Source organism: Phycodurus eques, chromosome 14, assembly GCF_024500275.1.
Source record: "Phycodurus eques isolate BA_2022a chromosome 14, UOR_Pequ_1.1, whole genome shotgun sequence".
In the NCBI taxonomy this organism is placed as follows: Eukaryota; Metazoa; Chordata; class Actinopteri; order Syngnathiformes; family Syngnathidae; genus Phycodurus; species Phycodurus eques.
This window is the reverse complement of record NC_084538.1, coordinates 10,497,434-10,509,959: the sequence shown is the minus strand read 5'-3', so window position 1 is coordinate 10,509,959 and position 12,526 is coordinate 10,497,434. Positions and strand designations below refer to the sequence as shown.

At 43.8% G+C, this 12,526-nt stretch overlaps 1 protein-coding gene across 8 annotated transcripts in view; it reads right to left on the bottom strand.

Annotated features, from left to right (window-relative positions):
• The window catches only part of kidins220a (kinase D-interacting substrate 220a), a 58,233-nt gene that overhangs the window by 9,898 nt on the left and 35,809 nt on the right, over nt 1-12,526 (bottom strand). For 6 of the 8 annotated variants that reach the window (XM_061695629.1, XM_061695631.1, XM_061695630.1 and 3 more), the window contains 4 exons: nt 3,787-3,965; nt 1,935-2,149; nt 1,494-1,610; nt 454-513 (listed from right to left, as the gene is read on the bottom strand). In XM_061695629.1, the coding sequence (XP_061551613.1) occupies nt 454-513; nt 1,494-1,610; nt 1,935-2,149; nt 3,787-3,965 (571 nt within the window). The remainder of the gene's footprint in view (nt 1-453; nt 514-1,493; nt 1,611-1,934; nt 2,150-3,786; nt 3,966-12,526) is intronic. The other 2 variants (XM_061695628.1, XM_061695632.1) reach the window with 1 other exon arrangement.

Genomic DNA, 12,526 nt, shown 5'->3' with positions numbered 1-12,526 from the left:
TGGAATGGAAAAGATAGACAGAGAAGGAAATTTTTCAGTGTTCTATATTCAAATCTTTCATATACTGTAGCGCCTTTAAATGCTTGCTGGCGGCAGCCTGATAAGTGGCTTTGTGGAGCAGGCAAGAAGTGTTATCATTCATTTGTTCCAACAGAAGCTGCTCTCTTTGAATGTGTGGACGTCGGAGTGTCTCGTGCGTCCCTATGACATGTTTAACAGAATGGTTCCTCTGTGTTAAAGGTCCCAGTCACAGACGGTGTGTCTATGGGAATGAGGAATCAAATAACTTATACACATGCACCGAGAGAGCATGTTTCAGAGACTAAACAAGTCATGCAATGCTCAGCATGCTTGAGGTTTTGCAAGTTCATCAGCGAGCAAATTATTAGTAATAACAAGCTACATATTTGCAAAACCGTCGGCGTGGGTATGCTATGTGGTTTATTTGGTTACCATGGCAGGGTCAGAGGGACAGGAGTGGAGGCCTTCTCTTGCATCCTCTGCTATAACTTCCTGACATGGGCACAGAATACAAACATAGGGTTGTGCAGAGGTCGAGGCTATTGGACTCGATGGCCATTTCTTTACGAAGTAACCTTCCAGGTCTTTATCCAAAAGGGAAAATGTGATACCGATACATTAAGGAGAGGATGGCAGAATTAAGGGGACAGGATGGAGGAATGAGCAAGTGAAAGACACAAAAAACAAAAAGCTACAATAAATGTTCACAATAATGGACCAAATGCCACTTTTTCCACTGCACGATACCTACTCAGCTTTACACATTTCCATTGGCAAAACCATGTTGGGGTTCCAAGCAAGTCAAGCTGATATCATATGGGTGCCGCACAAACCAATGCTGATCACTCATTGGACGAGCAAATGAGGCAATGTAACACATGTGCTAATGTTAGCTTAACCGGTTGCTTTATCAAAGCTCTGGAAGCAGCAGTATTATATTCCACAGTCTCCAATTTGCTACAACGGTGCATTTTCCCGCTGCCCTCAGTCTCCTCTTGAATAAAAATGCATCTGTCAACTGTGGCCAACAGCCAAAAGGTGAGAAATAAATACAGGAGACCCTTGGGGTCCCCTCTTTATGTTGTTCATAAGTGTGTCTTGTACCATCTGATGTGTTCAATAAGGCATGATTTTCTCGGTTTGCTGCAGTATTACTTTTTAAGTGGAAAACCGTCCCCAAACCGAGCTCAATACAGCTGAACCAGTACTGTCCAGTGGAAAAGTGAGATAATAAGGTACTATCGTTTAGCCCATCCTGGTTGTATATTTGCTTAATGTAATGTATGTAATAACCATCAAATATTGGTGGCGGTGAATTAGTCGCACTCATTTAGGTGTTTTTTATTGTGACAGCAATGACTGATTCATCATCCTCTCAAATGACAACTCACAAAATCTGACAAAATGAATATAAGGAGAACAAGTTCAAAGAAAACAAGGGTAAAGGTTCTGAGTTTCATGTCTGTACTTACAAGTCCACCAGTGATGTCCTTGGGCTGAGCAGGACGCTTAATGGAAGGGTGCAAGGATGAGTGGGCGTGATGGGGGTAATGCCTTGGCAGGTGATACACATGTTGGGGGAAATAAGGCTAAGGACGTAGGAGGAGAGGAGGTCAAATGAAAATCATAGGAGGGAAGTAAGGCACAAAAATACAAACAAAAATCAAAATAGATGCTATAGAGAAAGGATGCTAACTTGACCTTTCTCAATGTCGTATGTTGGGTGCCAATAAAATAAAATAAAAATTGTCATGTAATGGATGGAAAATGAGATCTAACGCTAAATCCATGCACATGTTGCGAGTGACTTTGTGTACATGTGAGTCACAGTTGACTCTTTATTTTCATTACCTTTACATCATATTGTATGGACCTGATTGACCTGGTTGCCAGCATCCCCCAGTCTATCTTACCCGGTTGTAGAAGGGGTGCTGAGGACCAGTCATCCCACTGAAGTAAGCACTGTGCGGCTGAGGCGGCAAGGACCCGGCGAAGGAACCAGCAGGTGAGCAGGCGGCTGTGTGCTGGCCATATCCCGGCTGTGGACGGGGCACCAGCGCCTCTTGCAAAGACATTGTGGGATACGTAACCCCTCCCACGTGCATCTGCTCCCTGGCCGCACGCACATCTAAAGAGAGGAGAGAATCACGGGGGTAGAGAGGAAGAGAGAGGGAATTGTTTGTGTGTGACGCCCCAGATCATATCACTGGCGATGACTATAATGGGCCTTCAGATGCTACCAACGCATCAATAATTTTTCTTTATTATATCCTCTGTGGTGAGTAAATGAACAGGAAAACAATTCTGGGAAAAAAGGGAACATGCAAGCAAGTGGATGAAATGTTGCAGATGTTACAAAGACAACTTCAACAGTGAGTACCATTCACACTTTGATTCTTACAACTCTATTTGCTTACAAAGAAGTAGCCTTGTTGACATTCTGTATTTTTTACCAGAGCGAAACACCAGCCATGTGACGATTTTGGCAAAAGGAGCCCCAGACAAATAAATTCACTAAACAAACAAAAGACCATGGGAACTCGTGGGCACAACAGAACTGTGCCACAATTGTTTTCCTCAATCAATCTGAGTAGGCGCTGAGTAAAAGATTTGAAGGAACCTCCCAAAAATAAGTTAAACAAGGCCAGCGACAGGAACAGAGTGGCTCTGTGTCGCTGGCAAGAAAGTAGAAGCCAGAAACAGAAGGCACCAGAATGTCTCTTGGTTATACAAGTGGCAGCTGAATGACACACTGAGTGAGACCCAAAGCAGCCTGTGAACACAATAGGGGCCTTATGATGTGAGTCAGGCCCATGGGCGGGTATCACTGACGGTGCTGCCCACTGGCTAGCCACAGGGCACCAAGTAGCGGCTGGACAAATGTGGAGAGGAGGGAACGAGATGACCTTCCTCTCCATGGGGTAACGTATAGAGCTGAAAACCTGCACAAATAAACATGTTTCACCTGGCTATTTTTAGGAGTTCCCTTAGTTTGGTCCACTGTATGACTCAGCATTGGCTCAATAGGACAGACGTTGTGTGTGTGTGTTTTCCTGTGGTCTCCTCACACCATGATGCAGCAACTTCACACTCGGTGTCACTGACACTCTCAAATGGGCTGAACGGCCACTGACGCACTGCATGAAAAGTGCGGCGCCACTCTGGCTCCTTCCTTAAAATGCTTGTAATAGTATTACACTACTTGCACACTCGTATTTGTTGAGGGACAGCAAGAGACAGTACTATCGTGTAGCTTCTTCACGCAAATATGATAAGTTAACAATTATGGCTTTACCCGTCATGATCAAATGTGATCAAAAAGAAGCATATTGTAGAGTCAAATGTGGATTTGATTATTCAAGTGCAATTCCATTAACTGGACCTCCAACAAGCAATCTGGATCAGGGTTGGATCTGCCAATTGTTCACAACAATTACATTTAACATTACCATTGTTATTATTGCAATGTTGAAAAAGATTTTAAAAATAAAAATAAAATTAAAAACGCAAATTAGCACTAATGTAATTTTATGGATTCTTCCATGGACCCAAATTTCTTGGAAAATGGTTAAATATTTTTTACAAAATCATTCAACGTAACATCATACCAGATGTAATGAATAAATATGTTTTATCGTTTGTGTGAACCATCCAGATCTGTTTTATGATAAAATAGTAATAATGATGGAAGACAGCCCAACATTGCTAAGACACCTCCCCTTACTTGCCATCATGCATATACTCTTGTACTACATGTGTTGATACCTGCTATTATTTCTCGAAGTTTGGGGTCGAGGTTGACAGTGCAGGGCAGGAACATCTCCACATCTCTGGCAGTGAGGACGGGTGTTCGGGAGGAGAGGAACACCTCAAAGCTACGGATGTCGCCATCGATCTCCAGCAGCGGTTCCACGTCCTTGGTGGTGGGAATGTTCTTGGACAGCCTTCACAGAAAAACAAAAAAAAAAAAAAAAAGAAAAAATTATTCATACACTTTTGTTTCAATACGTCCAATTTATAAGTGCAGATATTCAAAAACTACACTATACAATAGAATAAAAGTATTGGGAAACAAGCACTTGTAACTAAAATGGTTGTAGTTCGGATAAGGGTTTTCAAGTTATTCCTCACCAAACTCATCCAAGCATGCCTTTATACCATTTTTTTGTTCATGCTGGAACAGAAAAGGGCCTACCCTACCCTGTAACTGTAACCCACAAAGTTGGAAACAGTACTGGACAAAATGTCTTTATAAATTCAAGAATATACTGAATATACAGTATATGGGACAAAATAGTCTGGTGGGAAAATAAGAGGAAATAGCAAGCAGCTGTTGAGATGGAAGAGATACTGTATGTAACGGTCATCATCATGCTCATCAGAGGGGCGAGATAACCAGATTTAGAGAAGACAAGATAGCATAGGGAGGAGGATGTTCAAGGACAGATAGAGTGAGGGACGTTATCTTCTCTGAGCAGAGGAGGAAACCTGAGAAGATGACAATCAGGACAATTTAGCAAGCAGCAGACGGAAGCGCGTCATGGGTACGGTTACAGTTAACATGATGTTTGTTATCACAAGCCTGTCGTAAACAGCATGTTCTGGGATGGTTGTATTACTGTATCACAGATCAGTTCTTGTTTATAACACAGGGGGCGGCACGGTGGACGACTGGTTAGAGCGTCAGCCTCACAGTTCTGAGGACCCGGGTTCAATCCCCGGTCCCGCCTGTGTGGAGTTTGCATGTTCTCCCCGTGCCTGCGTGGGTTTTCTCTGGGCACTCCGGTTTCCTCCCACATACCAAAAACATGCATTAATTGGAGACTCTAAATTGCCCGTAGGTGTGAATGTGAGTGCGAATGGTTGTTTGTTTGTATGTGCCCTGCGATTGGCTGGCAACCAGTTCAGGGTGTACCCCGCCTCCTGCCCGATGACAGCTGGGATAGGCTCCAGCACGCCCGCGACCCTCGTGAGGAGAAGCGGCTAAGAAAATGGATGGATGGAACACAGGGCAAGTTTTCTGTTAGGAAGGTCATACGTGTATAGTTTTAAAGAAATGTTTACAAGAGGCAACAACATCTGAAAATACTGAATCATGTGGGGAATTACATATAAACAACAATTTAGTAGCACATGCATCAGTGACAATGGAAGTCTAGAGCAATAAATCACTACTCGTTAATTTGATCATTCAGACATGCAAATATGAACTTCAGCACGACCTGTGACAGCAGTCGTTCATCAACACAATGTGACACTCTTTATCAGATCCATGTGGAGACTCCAGCAGGGAACAGGCCTTTTCCTAATCTCTGCCTCCATCTCTCACTTGGACTCATTGCATACATTTCTATCCTTGCACTTCGAGGGTATGTTCAGAGATAAAAAAACGAGAACATTACTTGGTACAAAACAATCCCCAGACCTTCAAAAAAGACTGAAAACATTGTATTATGCATACCAGGCCAAACGTTGGAACGCTTCTCTCTGATGAAAACCATACATGTGGTTTTGGAATTTGACATGCTACGCAGTAGTGGTACAGTATGCTGGACAAGCCCTACAGTATAGTGCTTTGGTCTTCCATTATTGTTTGGTCGTGACATACTTGCCTAACCCAGAATGAAAACTTATTACTCCAATTTTATAGACTACCGTATTTTCACGACCATAAGGCACACTTAAAAGTCTTACATTTTCTCCAAAATGGACAGGGCACCTTATAATGCGGCGCGCCCTACGTGTGCACAGTGTTCCAAAATCTGTAAATGTTGTTGTGTGACTTTGATGAGTGCTCCGCTTGACTGACTGGGAGCATTTCCTGCCGACACGCTGCTTATATAGAGGAAAGGCGGACGTGACTGAGGACAGCATCCGGACGTTAAAGGTCGAAGGGTGCGCGTGATAGAGGACGCTAAAGGCACGCCCCCAGCAGGTATATAGTGCTGGGGTGTGCATTGTGCAAAACAACATCGGTTTGGCTAAGGACCCCCGAAAATAACCAACTCGAGCAATGGATTAATGAGCAAAGAACAGCCAGGAGAAGCGTCTCTATAGTCACCATTCGACTGAGTGCAATAACTCGGAGCTTGCCATCATTCCGGAAGGCTTGACGAAGGAACTCCAACCGCTTGACATCGGTGTAAACAGGGCGTTCGAAGTGAAGTTGCGAGAGGCGTGGGAGCGATGGATGACAGATGGCGAACACACACACACTAAGACTAGGAGGCAGCGCTAGGCGAGTTACGCCACGATTTGTGAATGGATTATGGATGCTTGGGCTAACGTGTCTGCTTGCACTGTTGTTCGAGCTTTCGTAAAAACCGGCTCATTTCTGAGGAGCCGCACGGCAACGAGACTGACTCCGACAATGACGAGAGGGAACCTGGCGTGTTTGATGGAGAATTTGCCAAGCTGTTCATTTCGAATACAGAAGATGAGGACTTTCATGGATTTGTGGATGAGGATTGATCAAAAATAACATGAGTACATTGTTAAATACTTCAATAAAGTACAACCGAACTCAGTTTTGCTCCCGCTGCCTTTTTAAAAATATTGTTTTAGCGTGCATGCATGCTACCGTATGTTTTAAGCTAGCGTATGTTTTACCATGCCTGTGTCCAATAAAACGGTGCGCCTTATGCATGTATAACTGAGACTGCGCCTTTTAATACGGTGCACTTCATGGTCGTGAAAATACGGTGCCTTTTTCCAAATTTTATATGGCGGAAATAATGTTGCTGTTACCCATAAATTTCACTGAGACTCTCTTTCAGGCTCCAAATGCTGTGATCATGCAAAAGTGTTTAACCCAACCTCCTTCCCATACATCAACCATTCTTTTTGCTAGATATGCACTGCTGGCAACATGGCCTGAAATTTCGGGGTTTTCCCCAGAGTCTCATCTGATTTTGCCAGTGAACACAGGCTGGCCTATGTGTGACTTCAGTCAATGATCACTACCATTGCAGCAGCACTCTCTCAAAGTCAGGGGGAGGTCAGCATCTGGCGAGGGCTCAAGACAACACATTGTTAGAGAATAATCAAACTTACAGCTACAATAATTCAGTTAACGCACTTGTGGAAATGGCTCCATCAGCCTGGAGGAATTCCAAAGCGGTAAACGTCTCAAAGTCGAGTGATGGGCGGACGGCACACAAGTTAATTCATAGCCACTTCTGACTATTCATTGGTTTTACAATCCAGCCATCTTATTGCAAACAGACAAGTAGGGGTCCACCTTCCCGTTCAAGGACATTTTGACAGGACAGATGGCTGGTGATGGACTCATCTGCTGTTGCAGGGCACAAACCTGTGACCTTGTGGTTGCAGGACGTCTCTAACCAAATGTGCAAGTCTGGCAAGATGCGCAAGTGGAGGAGAATGCCCAAGTAAAGAAAGGAACATCCTTAAGCGTGAGATAAACACTGAGCCACTTAATCGTGTTGTCATGGCAAACAGTAAAAACTTTGTTGACCCACTCAAAGACATGCTTTCTTAATTATTCATACTAAAACACAGATGCAGAGACAGAGATGTAATAATAAGTGCTGTGAACACTTGAGGACACACAGCTGGGCTGTAGAGGACAAAGCCATCTCAGTGTTTCTCCCATTAAAACTTTGTGCCAGACCCAGAAGGTCAAAGAAATAGCATGTTGGCACACAGATGAACCTTGCTCACCTGGTGTCTGCTGGGAAGACGGTACGAGGTTTACTGCACATACAGGTGTTCCTATCAAAAGCTGCAGTCGCCTGCAGACATCTGGACTGCAAGGACGGGGAATTCGATGGTTGACATGATAATATGAGGCATGACCACATGTACAGTGTGTATTTGGTTCCTTTTTTCCCATGAACTGTGCTAACCCATGTACAGACTGAGAGAAGTCTGTTTTCCCACATTTCCAGCGGGCTTAGTGATGTTTATTAGCGGTACGCAGACGCAGACCAACAGGAGCCAGGGACTCTCTCTCTCTCTCTCTTCGTGGTGCAGCCACAGACAATCAAGCTGTTTATTAGCGGGATATTAGCTACGATGGTTCATATTTTCACTCTGAAGGACTGTCTTATCCTTGAAAACAGAGAAGCGCAAAATTACATCTTTTCCAAAGATAAGAGCGTAGATTGTGAGAATGCCAAATCAAGGGCATCCATCAGCGCCTTAAACAGATGGAAAGGAAAGGAAAGATGAGAAAAAGGAAGAGTCAGAGGTCCATTTCTGACAGTCACAGCTGACTGGTCAGTGAAAAACACTCATGCCAGTTCATTGCTACAGACGAGAGTGAGCCACTCAGTGGACGTTTGATCAGGAAAACGATACCGAGCCAAAAGCAGAGGAAGTGCTGGAATGGTGTGACATAGTGACCAATACACATAAAATGACAAAGGGGTTTAACCACAACAAATGGCATCCTTTGCAGATAACTAACGATGAGTTGTTAACCTTGGCATGAGGGAATTGACACAACTCACTTCAGTGAGTCATCCTCACAGCCAACAGACGAGTCAACAAAGACATTCTTATCACCAATCGATTTGCCAAACGACAAGATGGATGCTTTAGTTGGGAGTGCCAAGGAAATGGGGTTTGATACTTATAAGCGGACTAGTGACAAGTGAAATGGAGGCCACGAGGCATCCCAGCAGCCACGGCTGCACAATGGGCCCATTGACAGGACCAAGCTTATAACCACACCAGTACAGGCACTTAGGTCCTACTGCTCGCTGTGTGGCTCGGCCATTGGGAGCTTTCAGAGCTTAACCAAATGCTAATAGGTTCAAAAGCCGAATGGAGTACAGCCTTTCTTCTCCTCTCAGCCTCCCACACGCTGCCGGGAATGAGCAGAATCGCTCCATCCCTTCCATCCTCTCTTTGGAAGCTGGAAGCATGAATGTGCCACTTGACTTTGCTTTACAGCTGCCCTCTGTGCTTAGAGACAACATGCACACACGAAGAGGTGGTCCTGCAGCCAAACATTTCCATAAAGGGGCCCAAAGACTGAGAGGGATGCCTACAGAACAGACAAAGCCTTATGTGCATTGTGCTTGAGCAGCTCAAGAGCGTCAGTGTCAGAGGCTGCGCGACCAATGCAACAGTGTGTGGGTGAAGAAGTTAACCAGGCACGGGGTCTACGCATTCCACTGCCGGGCAGAGTCACAGCCCTTGGCACCTTCTTTGCCAAGTGTGTGGATGAAGCAAGCGAGGCCCTCTCTGGGAAAAGAGCAGACCCTTGGGCAAGCAGGCTGGCACGCATGCCGTAAAAGAATAATGTTACATATCAACTTGCTACCACAAAGTCAGAGGGGGGAAGCATAAATATGTTTTCACTTTAGATGACGCCGTGTTATTTGTCTTCCAAAAATCCAGGCACATTTTCTTGATTTGAATCAAATGCTTCAAGTAATGTGGACACATTGCGCTCCCTGCCAATCTTCTCTCCATTTTGCTCAAGACTGTGCCAATTTTTGACTTGTGGCGACGTCTGGTTTGCATATACATTCATGGCAGGGTTTAGTCCGATAAAGGCAGCTTTCTTATACTAAGCTGGACCTGAGCATCCCCATATAAGCCACAGATGGTCACACTAATGGGAAACACAACAGGCTAATAAAGACAGAGCTGAGTGAGCGGCCTTTCGGTTAGCAGGGCTCAGGACGCCATGGTTCATTGACTAAACTCATGTCGAGCCCTGAAACTGAGCCTCTTTTTCCAGATAATTTCAAAAAACCTTAACTGAACCCTGTGCTCCGAGTAACAACGGTTTAATTTCTTGAGAAACAGCAAAAACACTCGACCTCAGCTTTTTGATTAATGCTCAATCGGAGGGCACAAATTTAACTGCAGAGTTCATAAGGCCGCATGTGGATGTTTGATAGATGTAACAGACCAGTTGATAGTCAATTGAGCTCCAGTAAGAGGGGCAGTATGATACAGTGAAGACAAATATGCGCCGCTGTGAAAGACAATACATCTCAGATAAGTCTGTTTATGCAACAAAAATCCAAACAGTGAAGCACTATTGTGAAAAGTTAAGCTCAAGCTGAAATGGTAATCCTCAGGTCAATGAGGAAGCCGTCCATCGAAGATAAAGATGGGAAATTGAAAATGAGCAAACAACTATTGGACACACAAGGGAAAGAATGCTGCAAAGCAAATGTGTGGAAAAAAATTTCACTTGCAACAAAGGTCTGTTCACAGTCAACGAGGGACTTCTATCATGACTATTAAACGGTTTAGATTGCCTGAGCAGACAAATCTGATATATAAATCCTCAGTAGTTGGTAGTGGAATAGCGCCAAAGTTCAAAAGCTGCTTTCAAAACAAATATAGAAAGACGAGGGCATGTATCATTCTGTTCAATAGAACCAGGAAAGGATTATTCCCCACTTTGTCCTCTTTTGATGTTTTTCATTGATTTCTGAAAGGCCATGATGCTGGCATGATTAGATTATGTTGCTTTTCCACTGCACAGTACCAGTTCGGGTGAGTTTCACTCCACTTTATAAAAGTACTTCCAAAAACTGCAGGGGGGGGGGGGGGGGGGGGGGGGAACACACCACAATGAATGAATCAACTGGAACAAGACATGCTAATAAATGACAACAATAGAGAATAATGGGGGTGTCCTGTATTTACTGTACATCTCACGAACTTTATTCAAGACGAGACTGAGGGTAGCAAGAATATGGAGCGCTGCAGCAAAGTGAAGACTGTGGAGTATTTTACCTCAGCAGTAAGGCACAGCGACATGGCAAGCTCGGTACTACAAATAGGATCCAGAAGACCCAATTGGTTACATGCAGTGAATGATATGGACGGAAATATTGGGACATATCACCATTACACCAACAAAAAGTAAAATCGGAAGCGCTCCCTGAGTTTGGAGTTTGTCTGTGGGAAGCATTCCTTATTCATCCAGAAACAATAATTAATAAGAGATCCGTTTCAATAATCAAGTGAGATGACTCTCGGCAGAGTGGCAAGTCTTGCCATCTACTTAAATGTCAGCGCTGACCCTCTTGCAACCCTGTGCTGCTATTTATATTCATCCCTCCCACCTTCCAGCGGTTCTAGCGCAAAGAGAAAGCAGAGAGATCAGTGGTAATGCTCTGCACTGCAGTAATACCACAATATCAGGCAGCATCACCAATCCTTTTTGCAATCTCGGTGTAACATTTAAATCTTAATTTGACTCTATCCACAGCAGAGGTTCATTGCAGATGTGTAGAAGGTTTTTGTTTGAAATTATTATTTTCTTTATGTTGAACTGAAATGGAACAAAGCCTTTCTCCTGTTTCAGACCAATTAGACTAATCTGTCAACCTCATCTTACAACTGAAAGGGGCTTTAAGGATTTTGTAGAAAAGAATGCTGCATGACGTTCTTTCCATTTGCACATACACACAAATTGTGCACAATCTTAACTGGACGCAAAGACACCAGTGTCGCCTGCACTTCCAGAAGTACAGTAGATGCCATATTTAGCAACATACTACCATCTCAGTGTGGGTTGAATCATGCAATCATTCAGCCGTTCAGTTAGACAAGGCAAGCTTCTGACCAAAACAAAAAACATACATGAATGGGATGAACCCATTCATGTATGTTTTAGAACTGTTGAACTGGTCGCACTGTACTGTAAAGAGCATGAGGCACACGGGAGACGTGCATGCTGTTGTGTACACCCACCACCTATGCCCATTTATGCCCACATCACCCAAGGATGTGGATCCACCTGAGACTTTACCTACTAACTACAATCCTATTGCTATGGATATTTCGTGGACTATCTTTATGGAATAGACAGTCAGGGCATCTGTAAGTACTGTACATAGACGCAAAGCCTGTCAAGGATTGATCCTAAATTCTCAAGAGGTTGGTGGCTTTACACAAAATAATAAAAACAAAGCACACATTATGACAGGAACGCCCATGAACAACAGGTCACATGGTAAAGAATCAACTTCCTTTTGAGGGCAGCAAAGGTTGGGAAAGCACTCATGCTGAAGAAAAGTCCTCCACAGCTAGATATCTGAAATCGTATTAAAGGATTTCACATAAAGGGAATCACCCACCCACAAGAGCGCTGGAGCGGCACTTTTATCCCAGCACATAATTGCAACCAAATTACAATAATTAAAGTAACCCTGAATGAAGAGTGTCATCTTAATGTTTCAGCTCTTCAGATGAGAGTGTCTCTAATTAAGACTGAATTGTCTGTCTACATAGTCATTCTCCGTGTGATTACAAAAAAAAAAAAAAAAAAAGTTTTAAAGCGTCCGAGAAGTGCTCGTCTCTAGTAGAAAAGTGAGGACACAATCAATATATAGTTGAACTCGGGCTGCACGATTTATCACATTTTAAATGTGATCACGATTTTGGCTGCCATGTTTAAATTAGCCTGATCATCGGCGATTTTGTACATTTAAAATGCGGGCACTGCTGCACATGAAAAGTGCTTAATTTGCAGCAGTGCCCGCAACCTCATCAGCTAGCCATCACC